The following is a 24,575-nucleotide window of genomic DNA, read 5'->3' on the forward strand; positions in this document are numbered from 1 at the left end:
CTTGGCCATAGTGGAGTTTGGAGTGTGACTGTTTGAGGTTGTGGACAGGTGTCTTTTATACTGATAACAAGTTCAAACAGGTGCCATTAATACAGGTAACGAGTGGAGGACAGAGCGGTCTGTTAAAGAAGAAGTTACAGGTCTGTGAGAGCCAGACATCTTGCTTGTTTGTAGGTGACCAAATACTTATTTTCCACCATAATTTGCAAATAAATTCATAAAAAATCCTACAATGTGATTTTCTGGATTTTTTCCCCTCATTTTGTCTGTCATTGTTGAAGTGTACCTACGATGACAATTACAGGCCTCTCACATCTTTTTAAGTGGGAGAACTTGCACAATTGGTGGCTGACTAAATACTTTTTTTGCCCCACTGTGTGTGTATGTATATATATATTTTTATATATATATATATAAAGGTGCACAATGTAATAATGTAAAATTCACAGGAATGTCATGTAAAACTCAGTAATATAAACCTACAGGTTAAATACACTTCCTAAATACACCTGCAGTGTCATCCATCAACGTAAATCCTGTAATTAGTCACTAGACATTACAACCGTCAGTCAGACCTGACTTCTCTCATTTCTCTAGACTCTCTGTTTACTCATACTACCTGTGATTCACTGAACAAACACATCCCTGCTGCTAACTCCATCATAACATGTGTAGAATGGAGACAAAGATGATTTATTTAGTTTAATTGTGTGTTTGCCATGCCCTGTAATGTGTTTACCTTTCCATCTCTTTCCCAGGAAACACCTCTTAGATCCCAGTAATGACTACAAGGTACAGCAGGGAGGAGCGACCGATGGTTTTACATAACATCATATTAGTCTTGTATTGTTTAAATTGCTGTACAGTAGCTATTTATATATGCTGGAAGTGAAAGTATGAAATGAAAGTAATCATTTGTGTGTATGCAGGTAAAGAGAGAGGACATTGAGGCCCTGATCCCCAAAGGAGCATCTGAGCTGACCAAACAGCAGCTCCGCTACCTGCTGCAGGTAACACCAAGGTCGGACCGGGACAAATTCAGCCCTGGCATTTCAGCCACACCAGCCCACATCACCGCACCTGCTACTTACACACACAGGCAGTAATGCTACTGACACATAACATAGGCAACTATAGTACAGTGTTTCTCACCATTTACTGTATCAGTGACCCTCGAAACATGGTCCTCCTCCTTTTTAACCAGCTCATGTTTAAGACAAATATAACATGTAAATCACCACTGGAGATACAACTCACCACTTTAACTGTGCCTCTGTTGCCTCCCTGTTGTGCTGTCTCTCTGCAGAAGGAAGAAAGATTACTGAATACATGCCTAATAGATGACCATTGGCTCATAATACCTTATGAAAGGCTAACTACTTACGTTGCAATACAGGTCCCCCCAATCCTAAAGGTTAATTAGTCTCACATATATAATATAGAGGCAAAATATCAATAAACTGGCAGTACACGTGTTAGTCTGTGTGTCTCTTTCTGTTTTCTCCCGACATTCACTGTTTTCTCCCTACATCCACTGTTTTCTCCCTACATCCACTGTTTTCTCCCTACAACCTGTCAGGACCCGGTTGCGAACCTGGGTCTCCGGAGTGAGAAACAGTCACTTAACCAACTGAGCCACGAATAGTCAGCAGAACCCAGAAGATGAGGCAGGCACAGCAGTACTTAAGACGGTGTATTTAATAAAGTAAAAAGGAGAAGTCCTTAAATACAAAAATGGCAAATCCAAAAGGTGGTAGGAATCGCACAAAAAAGCCTCAAGAGATACTCAAAAACAAAAACAGAATTCCACAAGAGCATCCACCGGAATCGACAAGAATACACAGAACACTAGGGCTGGGTGCTAACATACAAACACAGAGCACAGAACTGAGGGAAACTAAGGGTTTAAATACAATTAGGGAAAACGAGGCACAGGTGCAAATAATAATGGGGAACAAGGGAAAAAACAAGGTCAAAAAGCACAATGGGGGCATCTAGTGACCAAAACCCGGAACAACCCTGGCCAAATCCTGACAGAATCCCCCCTAGGAACGGCTCCTGACGTTCCTACCAGCTCTCTCAGGGTGGAGGGCCCTGAACTGACGAATGAGGTCAGGGTCTAGGATGTCTTTGGCAGGAACCCAGGAGCGCTCCTCGGGACCGTAGCCTTCCCAGTCCACCAGATACTGCCAGGACCGCTGCACCCGGCGGGAATCCAGTATCCGATGGACGGTATAAGCCGGCTGGCCTCCAATGACACGAGGCGGAGGGGGAGGTCTGTCTGCTGGGACAAGGGGAGAAAAAACAACAGGTTTTAACAATGAAATGTGAAATGTGGGATTAATCTTAAGGGATCTGGGTAAGTTTAGGCGATAAGAAACTGGGTTAACTCTCCTGTCAACCTTGAAGGGACCGATGTATTTTTGGGACAGCTTGCGAGACTCCACCCGTAGAGGTAAGTCTCTTGTGGAGAGCCAGACTCTCTGGCCGTGGCGCAGGGTAGGCCCGGGATGGCGACGTCTGTTGGCTTGTTGTTGGTACCTCTGTGAGGAACGCATAAGATTAAGACGGGTCTTCCTCCACATAAGCCGACAGCGTCTGACAAACTTCAAGGCTGAAGGCACTCTGACTTCTGCCTCCTGGTCCGGGAACAATGGAGGAGCATAGCCAAACTGACACTCGTGCGGGGACATACCAGTGGAGGAGGAACGCAAGGTGTTGTGCGCGTATTCGGCCCAAACAATAAAGGATGACCATGTGGACGGGTTGTCACGAGTCATACATCGGAGGGTGGTTTCCAGCTCTTGATTCATCCTCTCTGTTTGGCCGTTGGACTCCGGATGGTACCCTGAAGATAGACTGGCAGAAGCCCCCATGAGTTGGCAGAAGGCCTTCCAAAACCTTGAGGCGAACTGGGGACCTCTGTCAGAAACCATATCTTGAGGAATGCCGAAGACTCGGAACACATGATTAATTACCAACTCAGCCGTTTCCTTGGCAGAAGGTAACTTAGTCAGAGGGACGAACCTGGCCGCCTTTGAAAACCTGTCGATTATGACTAGGATAGTAGTATTGCCATGGGATGGAGGAAGTCAGTAATAAAGTCCAATGAGATATGGGACCAGGGTCTGTGGGGAACAGGTAAAGGGTGAAGGAGTCCTTGAGGGCGGAGGTGAGAAGATTTGCCCTGGCAGCACACGGGACAGGCATTGACGAAAGTGGCAACGTCTTCTCTTATGGTTGGCCACCAGAACTTACGCTGGATGAACTCCAAGGTGCGACCTACGCCCGGATGACAGGTGAGGCGAGAGGAGTGCCCCCACAGAAGGACCTGAGTCCTCACTGCCTTGGGGACAAACAACCGATTGGCAGGACCTCCTTTCGGGTCCGGTTCGCTAGCTTGAGCACGTCTCACGGTATCCTCAACTTGCCACGAGATCGGAGCCACAATCTTAGCAGCAGGAAGGACAGGCATGTCCGTGTCATCTCGAATGGCAGGAGCGTAGACTCGGGACAGGGCATCCGGTTTGAGATTCTTCGACCCGGGCCGATAGGTGAGGATAAACTGGAATCGATTGAAGAAAAGAGACCATCTAGCTTGTCTAGAGTTCAACCGCTCGCCTGCTGGATATACTCCAGATTTTTGTGGTCCGTAAGCACTTGAAACGGGTGAGAAGCCCCCTCGAGCCAGTGTCTCCATTCCTTCAATGCCATCTTAACTGCTAGGAGTTCACGATCCCCCACATCGTAGTTCCTCTCAGTCGGGGTAAGCCGGTGTGAGAAGAAAGCGCACGGATGAAGCTTCTTGTCTTCACCCCTCTGAGACAGGACAGCTCCAACACCAACCTCTGATGCGTCTACCTCCACCACAAATGGTTCATCCGTAGTCGGTAGTATCAGGATGGGAGCAGAGAGAACGCGCTGCTTGAGTCCTTGGAAGGCCGTCTCAGCTTCTCTTCCCCACAAAAACCTTGCATTGCCACCCTTGGTTAAAGCTGAGAGAGGGCTGCCACCAAGCTGAAGTTCTTGATGAACTTGCGGTAGAAGTTTGTGAAGCCCAGGAAACGCTGAACTTCCTTAACGGATTTGGGGGTGGGCCAATCCGCTACCGCCCCTACCTTCCTGGGGTCCATTTGGACTCGACCGGGTTCCACTACAAATCCCAGGAATTGTACTCGGGATGAATGGAATTCACATTTTTCCGGCTTAACGTACAGATGGCTGTCCAGGAGGCGTTTGAGTACTTGTCTGACATGCTTAGTGTGTTCTTGAAGGGAGCTCGAAAAGATGAGGATGTCATCCAAGTAAACGAACACAAATATGTTAAGCATATCCCTAAGCACATCGTTTATGAGCGCTTGGAACACCGCTGGGGCGTTGGTCAGGCCGAAGGGCATCACCAAGTATTCATAGTGACCAGTAGGCGTGTTGAAAGCGGTCTTCCACTCGTCACCAGGTCTGATCCGCACAAGATGGTATGCGTTCCGCAGGTCAAGCTTAGTGAAAACAACTGCTTCCTGGAGCAGCTCGAAGGCTGTGGCCATAAGGGGTAGCGGGTAACGGTTACGGACGGTTATGGCATTGAGTCCCCGGTAGTCGATGCAAGGACGTAATCCACCGTCTTTCTTGGCCACAAAGAAAAACCCTGCTCCCACTGGGGAGGTGGATGGACGCATGAGGCCTGCTTCCAGAGCGTCCTTGATGTAGGTATCCATAGCAGCTCGTTCGGGTGGAGATAGGGAAAAGATCCGACCCCTGGGGGGCAAGTGCCCGGAAACAGGTCGATGGGGCAATCGTAAGGTCTATGGGGTGGTAGCATGGTGGCCCTCTGTTTGCTAAACACCAGTTTGAGGTCATGGTAACACTCGGGAACTCGGGTCAGGTCGATGGATTCTAAAGACTCGGGAGTAGAACTCGGGGAATTCTGGAAAATACAAGTAGCTTGGCACGTAGGACCCCACTGCTTGATAGTGCCCACAGACCAGTCGATGTGAGGGTTATGGCTGTGAAGCCAGGGGTATCCAAGGACGAGAGGGAACTCGGAACAGGAGATCAAATGAAAGTTCATCAATTCCTGGTGTTGTGAAACTGAAAGTCGCAAGGAGGTAGTGACATGAGTGACAAGTCCAGATCCCAAAGGGCTTCCATCCAATGTAGTGACCCTCATGGGTTCACTTAGAGGTTCAGAGGAACGCCATTCTCCTTCGCCCAGACACCATCCATGAAGTTACCTGCGGCTCCAGAGTCTACCAAGGCTTGAAGGTGAAGCTTGTGATTGTCCCAGGAGAGGGTGACTGGAATGAGCAGACGGGAGTTGGACGGATGGGAGGAGGTTATGTTTCCCGTTACAGTTCCCCCGGTCTGTACGGGACAGAGCGTTTCCCTGGAGCCCGGGACACGTGGAACGGAAATGGCCCGGTTTGCCGCAATATAGACAGCGTCGCTCCCTCATCCGGCGGTCTCTCTCAGCCTGGGAGATGCGTCCAATCTGCATGGGTTCCGATGGAGCCAGCGAGGATAAAGGTGGGGACTCGGAGCTGGGACTGATAGGGGCTAGAGGTCTACGGTTGAGTTCTCTCTCTCTCAGACGCTGGTCAATGCGTGAGGCCAACTTGATCAGGGACTCGAGATTGTCCGGTGGTTCCCGAGTGGCCAGTTCATCTTGGATAGTGTCGGAAAGGCCTTTCAGAAAGCACACCGTGAGCGCCTCGTTGTTCCAGCCACTTGCTGCTGCCACCGTGCGGAACTGGATGGCATAGTCCGTCACGCTGCGCCAACCTTGGTGGAGAGTCAGGAGCTGTTTGGCTGAGTCAGAACCACTGCTTGGGCCTTGAAACACTCGTTTGAATTCCTCAGCAAAGGCAGAGTAGCTGGCACAGCAGGAACTATGGGCATCCCACACAGCAGTAGCCCAGGCCAGGGCTTTTTCCGACAGCAGGGTGATGATATAAGCGATCTTAGACCGGTCGGTGGGAAACGGCGGGTTGTAGCTCAAAGGAGAGAGAACATTGGGTGAGAAACCCTTTACAAGCACTTGGATCACCTGAGAACCGTTGGGGAGGTGGAAGACGAGGTTCAGCCAGGGGGTTAACTGCCATGGGTACGTGAATCTGAGGTACTGGGACGGGAACTGTTGCCGGGGTAAGACGATCAGATATTTGCTTAATGGAAGTCAGCATCTCCGACAGAAGATGACAATGTCTAGCCATTAAGGCCTCTTGCTGAACCAGGGCGGCTTCGTGGCGTTGGACAGTCTCCTGGTGGTGGGACAGCATGGCAAAAGGTCCTGGGAACTGGCTGCCTCTGGGTTCATTTTTGGCTCTGTGTTTCTGTCAGGACCCGGTTACGAACCTGGGTCTCCGGAGTGAGAAACAGTCACTTAACCAACTGAGCCACGAATAGTCAGCAGAACCCAGAAGATGAGGCAGACACAGCAGTACTTAAGACGGTGTATTTAATAAAGTAAAAAGGAGAAGTCCTTAAATACAAAAATGGCAAATCCAAAAGGTGGTAGGAATAGCACAAAAAGCCTCAAGAGATACTCAAAAACAAAAACAGAATTCCACAAGAGCATCCACCGGAATCGACAAGAATACACAGAACACTAGGGCTGGGTGCTAACATACAATCACAGAGCACAGAACTGAGGAAACTAAGGGTTTAAATACAATCAGGGGAACGAGGCACAGGTGCAAATAATAATGGGGAACAAGGAAAAAACACAAGGTCAAAAAGCACAATGGGGGCATCTAGTGACCAAAGCCCGGAACAACCCTGGCCAAATCCTGACACAACTACTGTTTTCTCCCTACAACCACTGTTTTCTCCCTACATCCACGGTTTTCTCCCTACAACCACTGTTTTCTCCCTACAATGACTGTTTTCTCCCTACACCCACTTTTCTCCCTACATCCACTGTTTTCTCCCTACATCCACTGTTTTCTCCCTACATCCACTGTTCAAAGTGTTGAAAGCATTTCACAGGGATGCGAGCCCATGTTGACTCCAATGCCTACCACAGTTGTGTCAAGTTGGCTGAATGTCCTTTGGGTGGTGGACCATTCTTGATACACACGGAAACCTGTTGAGTGTGAAAAACTCAACAGTACTTGACACAAACCGGTGGGCCTGTAATCTACTACAACACCCCATATTACACTGGTCACTCATAATATTTATAAATAGCCCTCACTTTAGATTAGGGTCTGCAAAAATACTTCATCGTGATTAGTAAATTGATTATTAATGTGGGAGTGATGATAAAAAATGGTGAACACAGAATTTATAAATGCCTTATAAATGATTTATTACTGACCCTTCAAATAAAGTGTTATCCATTCTAGTTTTGAATGAATTAAACACATATATTATAGAAATAAGAAAATCACTGAATAAATGCCTTATCAATGACCATTGGCTTATATTATACATTATAAAAGCCTAACTATACTGAACAAGGAGTATGCTAAGGAGTATTTCTGTTTGTAATAAATACCTTTTGTTGGGAAAAACTCATTCTGATTGGCTGGGCCTGGCTCCCCACTGGGTCAGCCTGGCAGCCAAGTGGGTGGGTCTATGCCATCTCAGGCCCACCCAGGCTGCACCCCTGTCATGTCATGGGAAATCCATAGATTAGGGCCTAATGAATGTTTTTCAATTGACTGATTTCCTTATATGAACTGTTACTCAGTAAAATCTGTTTGTTGAATGTTGCGTTTATATTTTTGTTCAGTATACATATTTCAAATTAGTGCATGTCAAGTGCCCCCCCCCCTTTAGATATTAGGCTACATATAATTCAATAGAAGACAACAGAGAGAGAGCAGTAGAGATAAAGACTGCCAGTTCCTTAATGTTTTGTCTGTATAATACAGCCAATGACTATATTAAGGAACTAGCAGTCTCTCTCTCCCCCCCTCTGTTTTCTTCTATTGAATTCAATATATGACATTCTATGTTTGTCAAGAATGATGCTGGGAATAGTGTATATGGATGCAGATTGATTTCCAGCATTGTGCTTCATTTGACAGTGCTGCGCGCATATGCATATTTTTCTGCCAAGAAGTGACTAGCCTTTCAACAAATTAAATATGCTAGAGATTGGCGGGACTTTCCAGCCTTAAGTGCGGTGGCTATGTAATGTTATCTGACACTTGTTAGTCACTTGTTACTACAGCTCAATAACTCACTCGCTGGGCTGAAGATACTGAGATTCAGAAGTGAATAATCTTTGGTAAAGCAATTAAAATAAACAGTCCCCAAATGTACCTTAATTTGGCTTGTGTTTAGTTAAAAGAGGTATATGCAGAGTACATGTCTAGTAGATACCTATTGCCTTCGCTATGTGTTATAAAAGCCAATCTAACAACTTGTTCAGGTATGTTGCAAATAGACAAGTGTCCAAATGCTGCCCAAAATCTCCCTTCCCTAATTAGCCTACTATAGTCGACATTAAATATATTTCATAGTACAATATACAGCCAAAATATTAAGTCTAACTGGCAGCAGTAGGCATCATGATCTGTGTCAGTGTGCAGGAGTGTGTATTTCTCTGTTTTCTTCCTTCCTTGCCTGCACCACTGCAGCTGATCTGTCATTTCTCACGGACACAACACTCGGGACCAACAGAACCACAACTTTTAGAAATTGCGTCGTCCTCCAGAGCCCTTCTTTGTCACCACCTTTCCGTTTTTCTGTTTTGACTGAGTGACTGACAGATTCAGGGTGGGTCTCACTCTCTGATGATGTGCGTTTGACTTGTGAATTTGCGCCGCCGGGCCAGCCCAGCTTGGTAGGGGGGCCGGCCGTTGCAAACTGGTCAGCCAAATACTATAGATTACTATGAAAAATAGTGTAGCGGCTTTCTTCCAACTCCTCCTCTGACGAAGAGGTGGAATAAGGATCGGACCAAAATGCAACGTGGTTCGTTCGATACATCTTTAATGAAGAAGAACACGAACAATACAAAACAACAAACGTCGAAAACCGAAACAGCCCTGACTGGTGCAACAAACACAGAGACAGGAACAATCACCCACAAACACACAGTGAAAACCAGGCTACCTAAATATGGTTCCCAATCAGAGACAGCGATAATCACCTCACTCTGATTGAGAACCGCCTCAGGCAGCCATAGACTAATCTATACACCCCACACAACCCCAAGACAAAACACACTACAAATAAACCCATGTCACACCCTGGCCTGACCCAATACATGAAGATAACATAATAAATATAGACCAGGGCGTGACAAATAGTCGTGTCCCCCTACCAAGCTAGGCTAAAAGCTGGGCTAAAAGTCATGTCCATTATATAAAAAAAATATAATATTTATATAATTTTTTGTTCATTTCGATGGACAATCCGCCTATGGAAAATATATTCCTTTGGTTGCTCCACTATGCCTGAAACTGGCTCATTAAACCTCACCCAACCTCTCTTTCATCAATATCTCCTTTATTTTTCATCTCTCTCGCTCTCTCTCCCTCACTCCCTCGCTCTCTCTCCCTCACTCCCTCGCTTTCTCTCCCTCACTCTCTCTCCCTCACTCCCACCCTCTCAGACCCGTATGACAGCAGACAAGACCATGCGTCTCCTTCTGACCACCTTCAGCAGCCTGAGGGAGGAGCTGATCCACATGTCAGAGGATCTGAGGGTAAGATCTGGGCCCTGGGTCACTGTAGGACCCTCTTATGTTCTCAACTGTCTCATTGAGATATACATGCAGGCAGGCCATCTTACAGTCTTACTGCCTCTGTCTCTGTTCGCCCAGCGTCTGGAGAGTGAGAAGGAGTCCCTGGAGAGAGACCTGAGCTTCAAGGCTGACCAGGCTGAGCAGTATGACCGCCTCCTAGAGGCCATACGAGAAGAACAACAGACAGCTACAGGTAGGTGTGTGTGTGTGTGAGAATTTGTGAGTGTGTGTATGTGTGTTTCTTCCACTGTGTGTTGTTTGCCTGTGTGTACACCTCTTCTGCAGGTGTTTTTGAAAGAGAGTATCTCTGCCCTGTATGTTAGTGCAATGGGTGTATGACAGTGTGTGGGTAACTCTATCCATCCATATAGATATCTCTGAAGGAGACCAGCTCCAGCCAGCGGACCCTGGAGACTCAGCTCCTGAGTAGCCGCACTACAGACTCAAACAGGGACTTCCGCATCAAAGAACTGGAGGGCAGCTACCGAGCCCTGGAGAAGGAAAATGAGATGCTCAAACAGAAGGTACTCTAACGCTACCCTCCTCCATCTCTGGCTCTAACCCATTTCACTTCAGAGAATAAGCTCTTAGCAATTCCTTTTACTCATGTTAGCAATTCCTTTTACTCATGATGACTGTAGTATCCGACTGTAGAATTATTCTCATTGATCGAACTTGTTAACTAACTTGTGTCTCCCTCTGTATCCATCTTCATCCAGTTGGCTGGCCAGTGCAGCAGTAGCACCATTCAGATGAATACAGAGGAGTTGTCACGTCAGTACTCAGAGCAGCTAGCTGCCCTGCGCCAGGAGAAGGACAAGGAACTGCAGAGCCTCAGGGTAAGAAGCCTACAGGGATGCATGGATACAGGGATGGGGCCTTCCTGCTCTGTTGGAAGTACTGTAGCAGTACTGACTGTGCTTGTGAGAAGAAATATGGGTAGCTAGTGGTTATACTGACTGTGAGTGTCTTTGACTATCTGTCGGTATGTCCAGTCCCAGCTGACGCGGATCACCACAGAGTACACCACGGAGAGGTCAGGTGACAAGAGCCTGCATCTCCGCATCACACAGCTGCTGACAACACTGGAGCAGCGGGAGGTCGTCATCAAACGTCAGGAAGAGGTCAGGGGTCATAGATACTGGTCACTGGTCGGCCCGGCCCCTTAGATACATACAGATCTAGGAAATGTCTACTCCTGTAATTGGACAAATCTAGAACCAAACTAACCCAACAGTTTTGGATTAGAAAAACAGCCTGCTTCTAGGGTCTGTCCTCACCCTGCTTCTAGGGTCTTTTCTTACCCTGCTTCTAGGGTCTGTCCTCACCCTGCTTCTAGGGTCTGTCCTCACCCTGTTTCTAGATTTGTTCTTACCCTGCTTCTGAGGTTTGTTCTTACCCCGCTTATTGGGTTTGTTGCCTAACTTGCTTCCATAATTAAGTGATTGGTTTTGTTTAGGCCAGTCTGACTATATTATCTCACAGTTGTTGTGTTAATTTGGCTCCAAAGGATCCTTTAATGTCACCTCAGGAATGTATTTACCTGACACGTTGTGCACCTTTAGCTCCATCATTAACACCTATATTACAGCACAGACCTCATTCCTCCTCCTCCTCCCTATTCACCTTTGACCTCGCATCTCTGATCTTTAACCTCCAGGACATCTGGCGGTTGCAGCAGGAGAAGAAGAGAGACAGCTCCAAGAACGTCACCACGACCACTATCACCAAAAGGTCAGCCCAACAATACCATGAGCCTGTTTTATGGGGAATATTTGGGGCAGTAGCTCCTCTAAAATGGGTTAATGTAATTTCGGATGCCTAGGGTGGTATTTCCCAAAACAGGATTTTGTACTGGTGTACAGTAGGTACTTAACCAACCAGTATGCGGTCCTTACTGTGTATAACTGATGTGTAGGTACAGGAACCAGTACCCCCTCCTGGGCCTGCTAACTGATGACTACAATTCCACATCGCCTGTCAAGGATACCAAGACCATCGTAATCGAGAGCCGGACGGGGGAGATGATCAAACAGGTAGAGTAGAGCAGGGAGGAAGTAGAAACTTGATGGCCATGCGAGAAAGGACAAACTACTGTGTAGCTACACTGAAGAGTAAGTACATCAGCTATTGTTCTCACTTTAGAGTTTGAAGTGAGGGGTAACATTAGGGTAACGATTAAGGTTAGGGTTAGTGGTTAAAAGGAAAATGATAATTAGTGATTAGGAAGGGCTATTCATCTGTCCATTCTGGCATGGCCAAATAGCATTAACCATGTGTGTACTGCCATGGGGCCCCAGGAGGGAGAGCTCGGCACCCTCACTGGGCTGTTACTATTTGTCCCTGTCAGAAGCTGGGCAAGGGTCCGTCGTGTGAGGAGAGCCTGTGACGAGAGGATGATGGATGGAAGTTGACTCACCCTTGTTGTTTGTGAGAGTCATGCATGGAGATGTGAGAACGTTTGGAATGGATTTAGGGTGACAGCACAGACGTTTCCAGGGATTTGAGTAGGGCTGCACAATTAAGCAAATTCACAGAGATCACAATATTGACATGTGCAATATCCATATTGCAAAAGATCCATATGACATGCAATATTTTTAAACACTTTTTAACTGGGTGTAACGTCTGTTTTATAGTTCACTCTGTCTCTCTCCTTTTGTGGCCTTCCCACACACACCATGCGCCTGTCACTCAGCAGAGCATTTCCTCCTCACTGTTAGATTCCCTATATTCCTTTACGTCAGATGCAGTCAAAATAGTGTTCCAAACAAGAACGATGCTTTTTAGATTTGTATTTTTGGCCCATATCGTGCAGCCCTAGTTGTTCCACTGTCAGTCTCAGCACTCTTATGACATCAAGTCAATCATAGGACTAGAAGAGATCAAGCTTGTTGTCTTTCCAATGCTGAATGAAAGAGTAGTATGGCAGATAACAGTGAGTGGTAAACAGCAAGAAACAAATCTTTTGTACAGCTGATGGATTAACCCTTCACGCCATAACGACCGTATCCATGTTCTGTTCATCTCGAAACAGGAAATCATTACAACCCCTTAAAGACACTGCTCCTCTCGGACAAATTACAACCCCTTAAAGACACTGCTTCTCTCGGACAAATTACAACCCCTTAAAGACACTGCTTCTCCCTGCTCTGCACAGGAATGAACGACAAGAAGACCCCCTTGACCCCCCCCCCCCCAGTATGCTTCCCTCTCCCCGTCCCTCGTCCTCGGGGCTCCCAGGGTGGTGGTGGCAGGGGTTCAGCACCCCTATAATGGGATGGGTGGTTTTGACCGAATGGGGTTTGCTTGGACAGGAGGCTTCACTTTGGCTGGGATGGGGGGCATCAAATACTCAACAACCAAATATGTTATAGTAGAAGCTTAGCGGTTAAGAGTGTTAGGCCGGTAACCGAAAAGGTTGCTGGTTCGAAATCCCTGAGCCGACTAGGTGAATACTCTGTCTGTGCCCTTGAGTAAGGCACTTAACCCTAATTTCTCCAGTAAGTCACTCTGGATAAGAGCATCTGCTAAATGACTAAATTGTAAAATGCTTATGCTACAGCCAGGAGGGCTGAGAGTGGACAGGAAGAGGGGGCTGGGGCTTATTAGTATGCAGCTCACTAGTGTGTCTGTCCTCCATGGAGCCACCACTACCCTGCTAGTCTTTAGGACATCTCCTCTAAATGTGCTATGGTGATAGTATGGTTACTATGCATATAAATAAGGAAGCTACATATGCTTTAATTATGCGCTAATTAAAGAGACTGTATTTTTAAAATTTGCTTTGTACGGCCTCTGTTCTGGTCTTTTGCTTTTCTTTTGTGGCAAGGTACATAGTTGTGTTATGTTTCAGCTGCATTTTGTTTCATGTTTATACCTTAAGAGGTGCATGGGTATGTTTTGTTGTTGTTATTGAATGGAACGCTGCGCTTGGGGTTGGGGAGGGGGGTTGGAGTGGGCTGTATTAGAATATAAGTGACTGGGTTGGACATGGCCTGGGGGCTTGGTTCTATGGATGATATAAAATGGTGGATGAACTGAACATTTTAAAAGTAAAATTAACAATGTATGAAGTAGCATGTTTTTCCTTTGGATTGTTATCTGCTGAAGGGTAATTTATTTAATTGCGGTGGTAAATGCTGTCCCTTTGAAACCATATAAAAACACTTTCAAATAACAAAAAAGTTTTCCATTTCATGTAACTATTATTTCATAAGAAAACATAAACTCAGCAAAAAAAAGAAACGTCCATTTTTCAGGACCCTGTCTTTCAAAGATAATTCGTAAAAATCTAAATAACTTCACAGATCTTCATTGTAAAGGGTTTATACACTGTTTCCAATGCTTGTTCGATGAACCATAAACAATTAATGAACATGCACCTGTGGAACGGTCATTAAGACACTAACAGCTTACAGACGGTAGGCAATTAGGGTCACAGTTATGAAAACTTAGGAGACTAAAGAGGCCTTTCTACTGAGTATGAAAAACACCAAAAGAAAGATGCCCAGGGTCCCTGCTCATCTGTGTGAACGTGCCTTAGGCATGCTCAAGGAGGCATGAGGACTGCAGATGTGGCTAGGGCAAAAAATTGCAATGTCCGTACTGTGAGACGACTAAGACAGCGCTACACGGAGACAGGAAGGACAGCTCATTGCCCTCACAGTGTAACAACACCTGCACATGATCGGTACATCTGAACATCACACCTGCGGGACAGGTACAGGATGGCAACAACAACTGCCCGAGTTACACCAGGAATGCACAATCCCTCCATCAGTGCTCAAACTGTCCGCAATAGGCTGAGAGAGGCTGGACTGATGGCTGTTATAAGGCCTGATGGCCTGTTATAAGGCAGGTCCTCACCAGACATCACTGGCAACAACATAGCCTATGGGCACAAACCCACCGTCACTGGACCAGACAGGACTGGCAAAAAGTGGTCTTCCATGACGAGTCGCGGTTTTGTCTCACCAGGGGTGATGGTCGGATTCGTGTTTATCAACGGAGGAATGAGCGTTACACCGAGGCCTGCACTCTGGAGCGGGATCGAGGTGGAGGGTCCATCATGGTCTGGGGCAATGTGTCACAGCATCATTGGATTGAGCTTGTTGCCATTGCAGGCAATCTCAACGCTGTGCGTTATAGAGAAGACATCCTCCTTCCTCATGTGGTACCCTTCCTGCAGGCTCATCCGGACATGACCCTCCAGCATGACAATGCCACCAGCCATACTGCTCGTTCTGTGTGTGATTTCCTGCAAGACAGGAATGTCAGTGTTCTGCCATGGCCAGCGAAGAGCTTGTATCTCTATCCCATTGAACGCATCTGGGACCTGTTGGATCGGAGGGTGTGGGCTAGGGTCATTCCCCCCAGAAATGTCTATGAACTTGCAGGTGCCTCAGTGGAAGAGTGGGGTAACATCTCACAGCTAGAATGGGCAAATCTGGTGCAGTCCACGATGAGGAGATGCACTGCAGTACTTAATGCAGCTGGGGGCCACACCAGATACGGACTTTTACTTTTGATTTTGACCCCCATTTTTTCAGGGACACATTATTCCATTTCTGTTAGTCACATGTCTGTGGAACTTGTTCAGTTTATGTCTCAGTTGTCGAATGTTGTTATGTTCATACAAATATTTACACGTCAAGTTTGCTGAAAAAAACGCATTTGACAGTGAGAGGTTGTAGCTTTTCTTGCTGAGTTTATGTAAGTCCTTTATACTGCAACAAATCTATTAGTGTGCATTCTACAAACTACTGGGGGCTAGACAACTGGCTTGTTCCCAGGGTTATGTGTAGAGGTGTAGTAACATGTTTTGGGGATTTAGAGATCGATCTAGTATTTTGAATTCTAGACAGTGAACAAAAGTATTTAATTTATTGTATTGATCAATAAAAACAAAGAAGGCTATTAAAATCATTTCTTTTTTTACTAGTATAATGTGTGTCCCTCAGTTTTATGTCATTGGTGTTACCGCCTTGAAAATCACTGATATACAAGAACCTTGAGCATTATCTCCCGTGGCAACCTGTTATCAGGGGAGGGGTTTATATTAAAAACAATTATTGGCTAATCACACCCTTTTAGTATGTCATAAATTTGAGTATTCCATTGCTTATTTGGTGTGTCTAAATCCAGTATCACTTGGTGTTAGTCGATTTAAATGAAGGGATGTAACATTGTGAGCAAAATGATTCATCTTATCACTTTAGTAAATTATATATAAAGGATTGATGACCTTAGATATGAGCATTTGTGGCCCCCATTTCAGAAAATCCTAATTAACCTAGAATGTCTCATTGGTGTTACCATCATTGGTGTTACTACTCCTACTGGTGGCACAGTGCTATCAGAATCGTAAACAAATATTTAAAGTCATTGAGCTACCATATTTGTTGATTTAGAATGGGAAGATGTATCAAAACACATTTCAATAGAATTATTTTTCGAAAAATAAATAATTTTTTCCCCTAAATGCCTTGCCCAAATGCCACCATAATTCAAGAATGACCCTGAAGTTATCTCTTGCCTGAAGTCTTGGCTGTGCTCGCCCATGTAAAATTCTCCTGGTCTTTTCCATTTAGGCATTAACCCTCTGCTTTTTGGAATGTAACACTGGTGCATTTGTCTTTAGTTTTTGTTTGTATTTTCTTCCGACATGTGAAACCACAATAATAAGGCCTAGAGGCGACTATATCCTACTCCAGTAGGGCACCATCTGCAGGGAGCAGTTACCTTCTCTCGCCAGCAGAGAGGGCCAGCAGCCTACAGTTGTGCCTCAGAGTGACAGGGAGTGAGCGATAGGAAAGAGCCTTCGTCGAACATATCACTTCAACATTTTTAGCATTAATATGGAGTTGGCCCCCCTTTGCTGCTATAACAGCCTCCACTCTTCTGGGAAGACTTTCCACTAAATGTTGGAACATTGCTGCAGTAACTCGCTTCCATTCAGCCACAAAAGCGTTAGTGAGGTTGGGCAATGATGTTGGGCGATTAGGCCTGACTCGCAGTCGGCATTCCAATTCATCCCAAAGGTGTTCGATGGGGTTGAGGTCAGGGCTCTGTCCAGGCCAGTTAAGTTCTTCCACACTGGTCTTGACAAACCATTTCTGTATGGACCTCGCTTTGTGCATGGGGGCATTGTCATGCTGAAACAGGAAAGGGCCTTCCTCAAACTGTTGCCACAAAGTTGGAAGCACAGAATTGTCTAGAATGTCACTCTATGCTGTAGCATGAAGATTTCCCTTCATTGAAACTAAGGGGCCTAGTCTGAACCATGAAAAACAGCCCCAGAAATTATTCCTCCTCCACCAAACTTCACAGTTGGCACTATGCATTCAGGCAAGTAGTGTTCTCCAGGCATCCGTCAAACCCAGATTAGTCCGTTGGACTGCTAGAGGGGGAAGTGTGATTAATCACTCCAGAGAATGCATTTCCACTGCTCAAGAGACCAATAGCAGCAAGCTTCACACCACTCCAGCTGACGCTTGACATTGTGCATGGTGATCTTAGGTATGTGTGCAGCTGCTCGGCCATGGAAACCCATTTCATGAAGATCCTGACGAAAACGTTTTACACTTCAGCACTCGGTGTTCCCATTTTGTGAGCTTAAGTGGCCTACCTCTTCGCAGCTGAGCCGATGTTGCTCCTAGACATTTCCACTTCACAATAATAGCACTAACAGCACTTACAGTTGACCAGGGCAGCTCTAGCAGGGCAGAAATTTGACAAACTGACTAGTTGGAAAGGTGGCATCCTATGATGGTGCCACATTGAAAGTCACTGATCTCTTCAGTACAGGCCATTCTACTGCCAGTGATTGTTTATGGAAATTGCACGGCTGTGTGCTCAGTTTTATACACCTGTCGGCAACGGTGTGGCTGTAAAAGCAGAATCCGCTTATTTGAAGGGGTGTCCACATACATTATATATACAAAAGTATCTCTGTAGGTCACTGTCCCATTCACTGGTCTGACTGACTGACGATGGATGATCAGTAACTCTATATTTACATTTACATTTAAGTCATTTAACAGACGCTCTTATCCAGAGCGACTTACAAATTGGTGAATTCACCTTCTGACATCCAGTGGAACAGCCACTTTACAATAGTGCATCTAAATCATTAAGGGGGGGTGGTGAGAAGGATTACTTATCCTATCCTAGGTATTCCTTGAAGAGGTGGGGTTTCAGGTGTCTCCGGAAGGTGGTGATTGACTCCGCTGTCCTGGCGTCGTGAGGGGAGTTTGTTCCACCATTGGGGGCCAGAGCAGCGAACAGTTTTGACTGGGCTGAGCGGGAACTGTACTTCCTCAATGGTAGGGAGGCGAGCAGGCCAGAGGTGGATGAACGCAGTGCCCTTGCTTGGGTGTAGGGCCTGATCAGAGCCTGGAGGTACTGCGGTGCCGTACCCCTCACAGCTCCGTAGGCAAGCACCATGGTCTTGTAGCGGATGCGAGCTTCAACTGGAAGCCAGTGGAGAGAGCGGAGGAGCGGGGTGACGTGAGAGAACTTGGGAAGGTTGAACACCAGACGGGCTGCGGCGTTCTGGATGAGTTGTAGGGGTTTAATGGCACAGGCAGGGAGCCCAGCCAACAGCGAGTTGCAGTAATCCAGACGGGAGATGACAAGTGCCTGGATTAGGACCTGCGCCGCTTCCTGTGTGAGGCAGGGTCGTACTCTGCGGATGTTGTAGAGCAGGGGTGTCAAAGTCAAATGGACGGAGGGCCAAATAAAAATTTAGCTACAAGCCGAGGGCCGGACTGTTCGAATGTTCATTGAAAAATTTTTAAATGACGCATATAGTCTAGTGAACCTAATTGAACCTACTGAAAACCTAACAAATATATTCCAATATGATCAGATAAATAAAGCAATATTTTCTTATGGCTCTGTCAGTAATCTTTAATTTTCAACAGACACAAAAGACAAATTTCCTTTATATAAAAATCCCCATAACATGAACATTAAATGAAAGAAACCGGTATTCAAGGCACCATCAGTAGCCTATATTTTCTATTTTAGCAAAAGTGGGCTAAATTTACTTCAAAGAAAAAAACAATAATAGCAATTTTCTATCATCCACTCAACTGAAATATTTTTAAAATATAATTGGATTGAAATACAATAAAATAAAGTGCAAAAATCTATTAATCAAAAACAACACTTTGTTTAAGGAGAAGTAACATGCAGTGAAAACAAATATTAAACTTTAACTTTTAAACTTGAACTGAGTAAAAACTCTAAATATGTGATTGCACAGTAATGTTCACTTGTTTGAGGTTGAGGGTGATACTTGGTGGTGTCCCATCTTTTCCACAAGTTCATCAATGTTCGGGGTAAGGCTCTGAGCTGAGGAAATCCTCAGAATTGAGTGGAGGTGTTCAGCAGTAAGTCGACTTCTGTGTGATGTTTTGTTCAGGTTCATCAAAGAAAAAAGTTGTTCACACAGGTATGTGCTGCCAAACATAGACAACGTTTGAGCAGCCTGGATGCGCAGCTGGGGCATTGTGTCGGGGAGGAAACGGGCGAACTCCGCAGCACCCACTGCCGCATATTTTGCCCTCAGTGCATCATTGCATTGGAGGTCAATCAACTCCATTTGGAGGTTTGGTGGTGAGCTTTCCACGTCAACAGCAAATGGGTTACCGAGCAGTTCCAACCTGCTTTTTTGTGCTTCAAAGTCAGCAAATCGGCGTCGAAAGTCAGCGGCAAGCATACCTATTTTATCAGCCAACTGTGCGCTCGGGAACGCACTGGTAGAGAGCTTCTCTTTCATGGTCTGGCAGCTGGGAAAGTGGCTCAAATTTTCTTTCCGCATCTGCGTCTCCCACAGAGTCAGTTTGGTTTTAAATGCCTTCACTGTACTGTACATATCAGAGATGACATGATCCCGACCCTGCAGCTGCAAGTTCATTGCATTCAGATGACTCGTAATGTCACACAGAAAAGCCATTTCACACAGAAACATTTCGTCTCGGAGTTGTGTTGTGTCTTTCCCTTTGCTGTCCAAGAACAGACAAATCTCCTCACGAAGCTCGAAACATCTTTGAAGCACCTTTCCCTGGCTTAGCCATCGCACCTCTGTGTGATAAGGCAAATCACCATGCTCCGTTTCTAACTCCGTCAGAAATGCCTTGAACTGGCGGTGATTCAAACCTTTGGCTCTGATAAAGTTAACTGTGCGCGTGATGATGCTCATTACATGCTCCATTTTCAAGGCTTTACCGCACAACGCTTCCTGGTGTATGATACAATGATAAGCTGTCAGCTCACCTGTCGCGTTTTCCTCTTGCATCTTTTCCCGTATCTTCGCCACCAGTCCGCTCCTGTGTCCACACATCGCAGGTGCTCCGTCGGTTGTCAAACCCACGAGTTTTTCCCAAGGCAGCTCCATCTCATTTACACATCTTGACACCTCTTCATACAAATCATGCCCCGTAGTTGTGCCATGCATAGGACGTAAAGCCAAAAACTCCTCTGTCACGCTTAGGCTGGAGTCCACTCCGCGGATGAAAATTGACAACTGGGCAATGTCAGAAATGTCGGTGCTCTCATCCACAGCCAAGGAATATGCAATGAAATCTTTTCCCTTTTTCACAAGCTGCTCTTTTAGATTGATGGACAACTGGTCTACTCTCTCGGCAATGGTGTTTCTGCTCAGACTCACATTTAAAAAGAGTTGCCTTTTTTCTGGGCAAACTTCGTCACAAACTTTAATCATGCAGTTTTTGATGAAATCCCCCTCCGTAAATGGCCGGGCTGATTTAGCGATCTCTTCTGCCAAAATAAAACTGGCCTTGACAGCAGCCTGGCCTTGTGATTTGGCTTTTTTGAACAGAGCCTGTCGAGATTTGAGGCCTCGTTTTAATTCCTCTGCCTTTTGTAGCCTTTGTTCCATGTCCATATTCTTGTTTTTGTCCGCGTGTTTCGTTTCATAATGTCGTCTCAGATTATACTCTTTCAGTACCGCCACACTTTCTCCACACAGAAGACACACAGGTTTTCCAGCTACCTCCGTGAACATATACTCCGACTCCCACCTTGTTTGAAACCCCGGTTCTCAGTGTCCACCTTCCGTTTTGCCATTTTTGATGGGTATCTGAAAGTTAATTTTACTGTGATGCTGACGACTGCTGTGCCAATAAATATTGAAATGAAGCAGCCTACTGCTCGGTGCGTCACCGTTGCATTGTGGGAAATGTAGTATTGGTGCGTGTAAAAGATCTGCGGGCTGCCGGCTTGCTGCGGTCTGCGGGCCGGTTCTAATAATAAATCAAGATCATCCCAGGGGCCGTAAAAAACCTTCTCGCGGGCCGGATGTGGCCCGCGGGCCTTGACTCTGACATATGTGTTGTAGAGCATGAACCTACAGGAACGGGCCACCGCCATGATGTTGGTTGAGAACGACAGGGTGTTGTCCAGGATCACGCCAAGGTTCTTAGCGCTCTGGGAGGAGGACACAATGGAGTTGTCAACCGTGATGGCGAGATCATGGAACGGGCAGTCCTTCCCCGGGAGGAAGAGCAGCTCCGTCTTGCCGAGTTCAGCTTGAGGTGGTGATCCGTCATCCACACTGATATGTCTGCCAGACATGCAGAGATGCGATCGCCACCTGGTCATCAGAAGGGGAAAGGAGAAGATTAATTGTGTGTCGTCTGCATAGCAATGATAGGAGAGACCATGTGAGGTTATGACAGAGCCAAGTGACTTGGTGTATAGCGAGAATAGGAGAGGGCCTAGAACAGAGCCCTGGGGACACCAGTGGTGAGAGCGCGTGGCGAGGAGACAGATTCTCGCCACGCCACCTGGTAGGAGCGACCTGTCAGGTAGGACGCAATCCAAGCGTGGGCCGCGCCGGAGATGCCCAACTCGGAGAGGGTGGAGAGGAGGATCTGATGGTTCACAGTATCGAAGGCAGCCGATAGGTCTAGAAGGATGAGAGCAGAGGAGAGAGAGTTAGCTTTAGCAGTGCGGAGCGCCTCCGTGATACAGAGAAGAGCAGTCTCAGTTGAATGACTAGTCTTGAAACCTGACTGATTTGGATCAAGAAGGTCATTCTGAGAGAGATAGCGGGAGAGCTGGCCAAGGACGGCACGTTCAAGAGTTTTGGAGAGAAAAAGAAAGAAGGGATACTGGTCTGTAGTTGTTGACATCGGAGGGATCGAGTGTAGGTTTTTCAGAAGGGGTGCAACTCTCGCTCTCTTGAAGACGGAAGGGACGTAGCCACCGGTCAGGGATGAGTTGATGAGCGAGGTGAGGTAAGGGAGAAGGTCTCCGGAAATGGTCTGGAGAAGAGAGGAGGGGATAGGGTCAAGCGGGCAGGTTGTTGGGCGGCCGGCCGTCACAAGAAGCGAGATTTCATCTGGAGAGAGAGGGGAGAAAGAGGTCAGAGCACAGGGTAGGGCAGTGTGAGCAGAACCAGCGGTGTCGTTTGACTTAGCAAACGAGGATCGGATGTCGTCAACCTTCTTTTCAAAATGGTTGACGAAGTCATCTGCAGAGAGGGAGGAGGGGGGAGGAGGATTCAGGAGGGAGGAGAAGGTGGCAAAGAGCTTCCTAGGGTTAGAGGCAGATGCTTGGAATTTAGAGTGGTAGAAAGTGGCTTTAGCAGCAGAGACAGAGGAGGAAAATGTAGAGAGGAGGGAGTGAAAGGATGCCAGGTCCGCAGGGAGCGGGAGTTTTCCTCCATTTCCCCTCGGCTGCCCGGAGCTCTGTTCTGTGAGCTCGCAATGAGTCATCGAGCCACGGAGCGGGAGGGGAGGACCGAGCCGGCCTGGAGGATAGGGGACATAGAGAGTCAAAGGATGCAGAAAGGGAAGAGAGGAGGGTTGAGGAGGCAGAATCAGGAGAAAGGTTGGAGAAGGTATGAGCAGAGGGAAGAGATGATAGGATGGAAGAGGAGAGAGTAGCGGGGAGAGAGAGCGAAGGTTGGGACGGCGCGATACCATCCGAGTAGGGGCAGTGTGGGAAGTGTTGGATGAGAGCGAGAGGGAAAAGGATACAAGGTAGTGGTCGGAGACTTGGAGGGGAGTTGCAATGGGGTTAGTGGAAGAACAGCATCTAGTAAAGATGAGGTCGAGCGTATTGCCTGCCTTGTGAGTAGGGGGGGAAGGTGAGAGGGTGAGGTCAAAAAAGGAGAGGAGTGGAAAGAAGGAGGCAGAGAGGAATGAGTCAAAGGTAGACGTGGGGAGGTTAAAGTCGCCCAGGACTGTGAGAGGTGAGCCGTCCTCAGGAAAGGAGCTTATCAAGGCATCAAGCTCATTGATGAACTCTCCGAGGGAACCTGGAGGGCGATAAATGATAAGGATGTTAAGCTTGAAAGGGCTGGTAACTGTGACAGCATGGAATTCAAAGGAGGCGATAGATAGATGGGTAAGGGGAGAGAGAGAGAATGACCACTTGGGAGAGATGAGGATCCCGGTGCCACCACCCCGCTGACCAGAAGCTCTCGGGGTGTGCGAGAACACGTGGGCGGACGAAGAGAGAGCAGTAGGAGTAGCAGTGTTATCTGTGGTGATCCATGTTTCCGTCAGTGCCAGGAAGTCGAGGGACTGGAGGAGGCATAGGCTGAGATGAACTCTGCTTTGTTGGCCGCAGATCGGCAGTTCCAGAGGCTACCGGAGACCAGGAACTCCACGTGGGTCGTGCGCGCTGGGACCACCAGATTAGGGTGGCCGCGGCCACGCGGTGTGGAGCGTTTGTATGGTCTGTGCAGAGAGGAGAGAACAGGGATAGATAGACACATAGTTGACAGGGTACAGAAGAGGCTACGCTAATGCAAAGGAGATTGGAATGACAAGTGGACTACACGTCTCGAATGTTCAGAAAGTTAAGCTTACGTAGCAAGAATCTTATTGACTAAAATGATTGAAATGATACAGTACTGCTGGAGTAGGCTAGCTGGTAGTGGCTGCGATGTTGACACTACACTAATCAAGTCGTTCCGTCGAGTGTAATAGTTTCTACAGTGCTGCTATTCGGGGGCTAGCTGGCTAGCTAGCAGGTTGATTGCGTTACGTTACCTTAAAAGAACGACAATAGCTGGCTAGCTAACCTAGAAAATCGCTCTAGGCTACACAATTGTCTTAGATACAAAGACGGCTATGTAGCTAGCTAGCTACGATCAAACAAAACAAACCGTAGTACTGTAATAGTTACTACAGTGCTGCTATTCGGGGCTAGCTGGCTAGCTACGTTAAAAGAACGACAATTGCTGGCCAGCTAACCTAGAAAATCGCTCTAGACTACACAATTGTCTTAGATACAAAGACGGCTATGTAGCTGGCTAGCTACGATCAAACAAATCAAACCGTTGTACTGTAATGAAGTGAAATGAAAATGTGATACTACCTGTGGAGCGACGGAATGTTGACCGGGTAGTTGGAGTTCAATTCGGTAGAGGTTGGCTAGCTGTTGGCTAGCTAGCTAGCAACATCTCCTACGTTAAGGACGACAAATAGCTGGCTAGCTAACCTCGGTAAATTAAGATAATCACTCTAAGTCTACACTCTAAACTGCACAATTATCTTGGATACGAAGACAGCGAAGACAACTATGTAGCTAGCTGACACTATGCTAATCGAGTCGTTCAGTTGAGTGTAATAGTTTCTACAGTGCTGGTGGACAGTGGATGTTAGCTAGCTGCTTAGCTAGCTGCTGGGCAGATACGTTAGGACTGACGAAATACGATAATTATGCAATTATCTTTGATACAAAGACGGCTATGTAGCTAGCTAAGAAGAAATTGCTAAGATTAGACAAATCAAACCGTTGTACTATAACGAACTGTAATGAAAAGTTATACTACCTGCGGACCGAAGTGTAGATGCGACCGCTCGCTCCAACCGGAACCGGAAATATCTACAGT

At 46.7% G+C, this 24,575-nt stretch overlaps 1 protein-coding gene across 1 annotated transcript; it reads left to right on the top strand.

Moving 5' to 3' along the window:
* Positions 1-438: 438 nt before the first annotated feature.
* LOC135539123 (protein POF1B-like) lies at positions 439-12,874 on the top strand. The gene is given in 11 exon segments (XM_064964974.1): positions 439-792; positions 930-1,010; positions 9,566-9,658; positions 9,776-9,874; positions 9,876-9,890; positions 10,069-10,221; positions 10,417-10,536; positions 10,693-10,821; positions 11,358-11,431; positions 11,616-11,733; positions 12,735-12,874. Coding segments are annotated over 11 exon segments (966 nt in total). The 5' UTR covers positions 439-729; the 3' UTR covers positions 12,756-12,874.
* The last annotated feature ends 11,701 nt before the right edge of the window (positions 12,875-24,575 follow it).

This window comes from Oncorhynchus masou, unplaced genomic scaffold (assembly GCF_036934945.1).
Source record: "Oncorhynchus masou masou isolate Uvic2021 unplaced genomic scaffold, UVic_Omas_1.1 unplaced_scaffold_2545, whole genome shotgun sequence".
NCBI classification, from domain to species: Eukaryota; Metazoa; Chordata; class Actinopteri; order Salmoniformes; family Salmonidae; genus Oncorhynchus; species Oncorhynchus masou.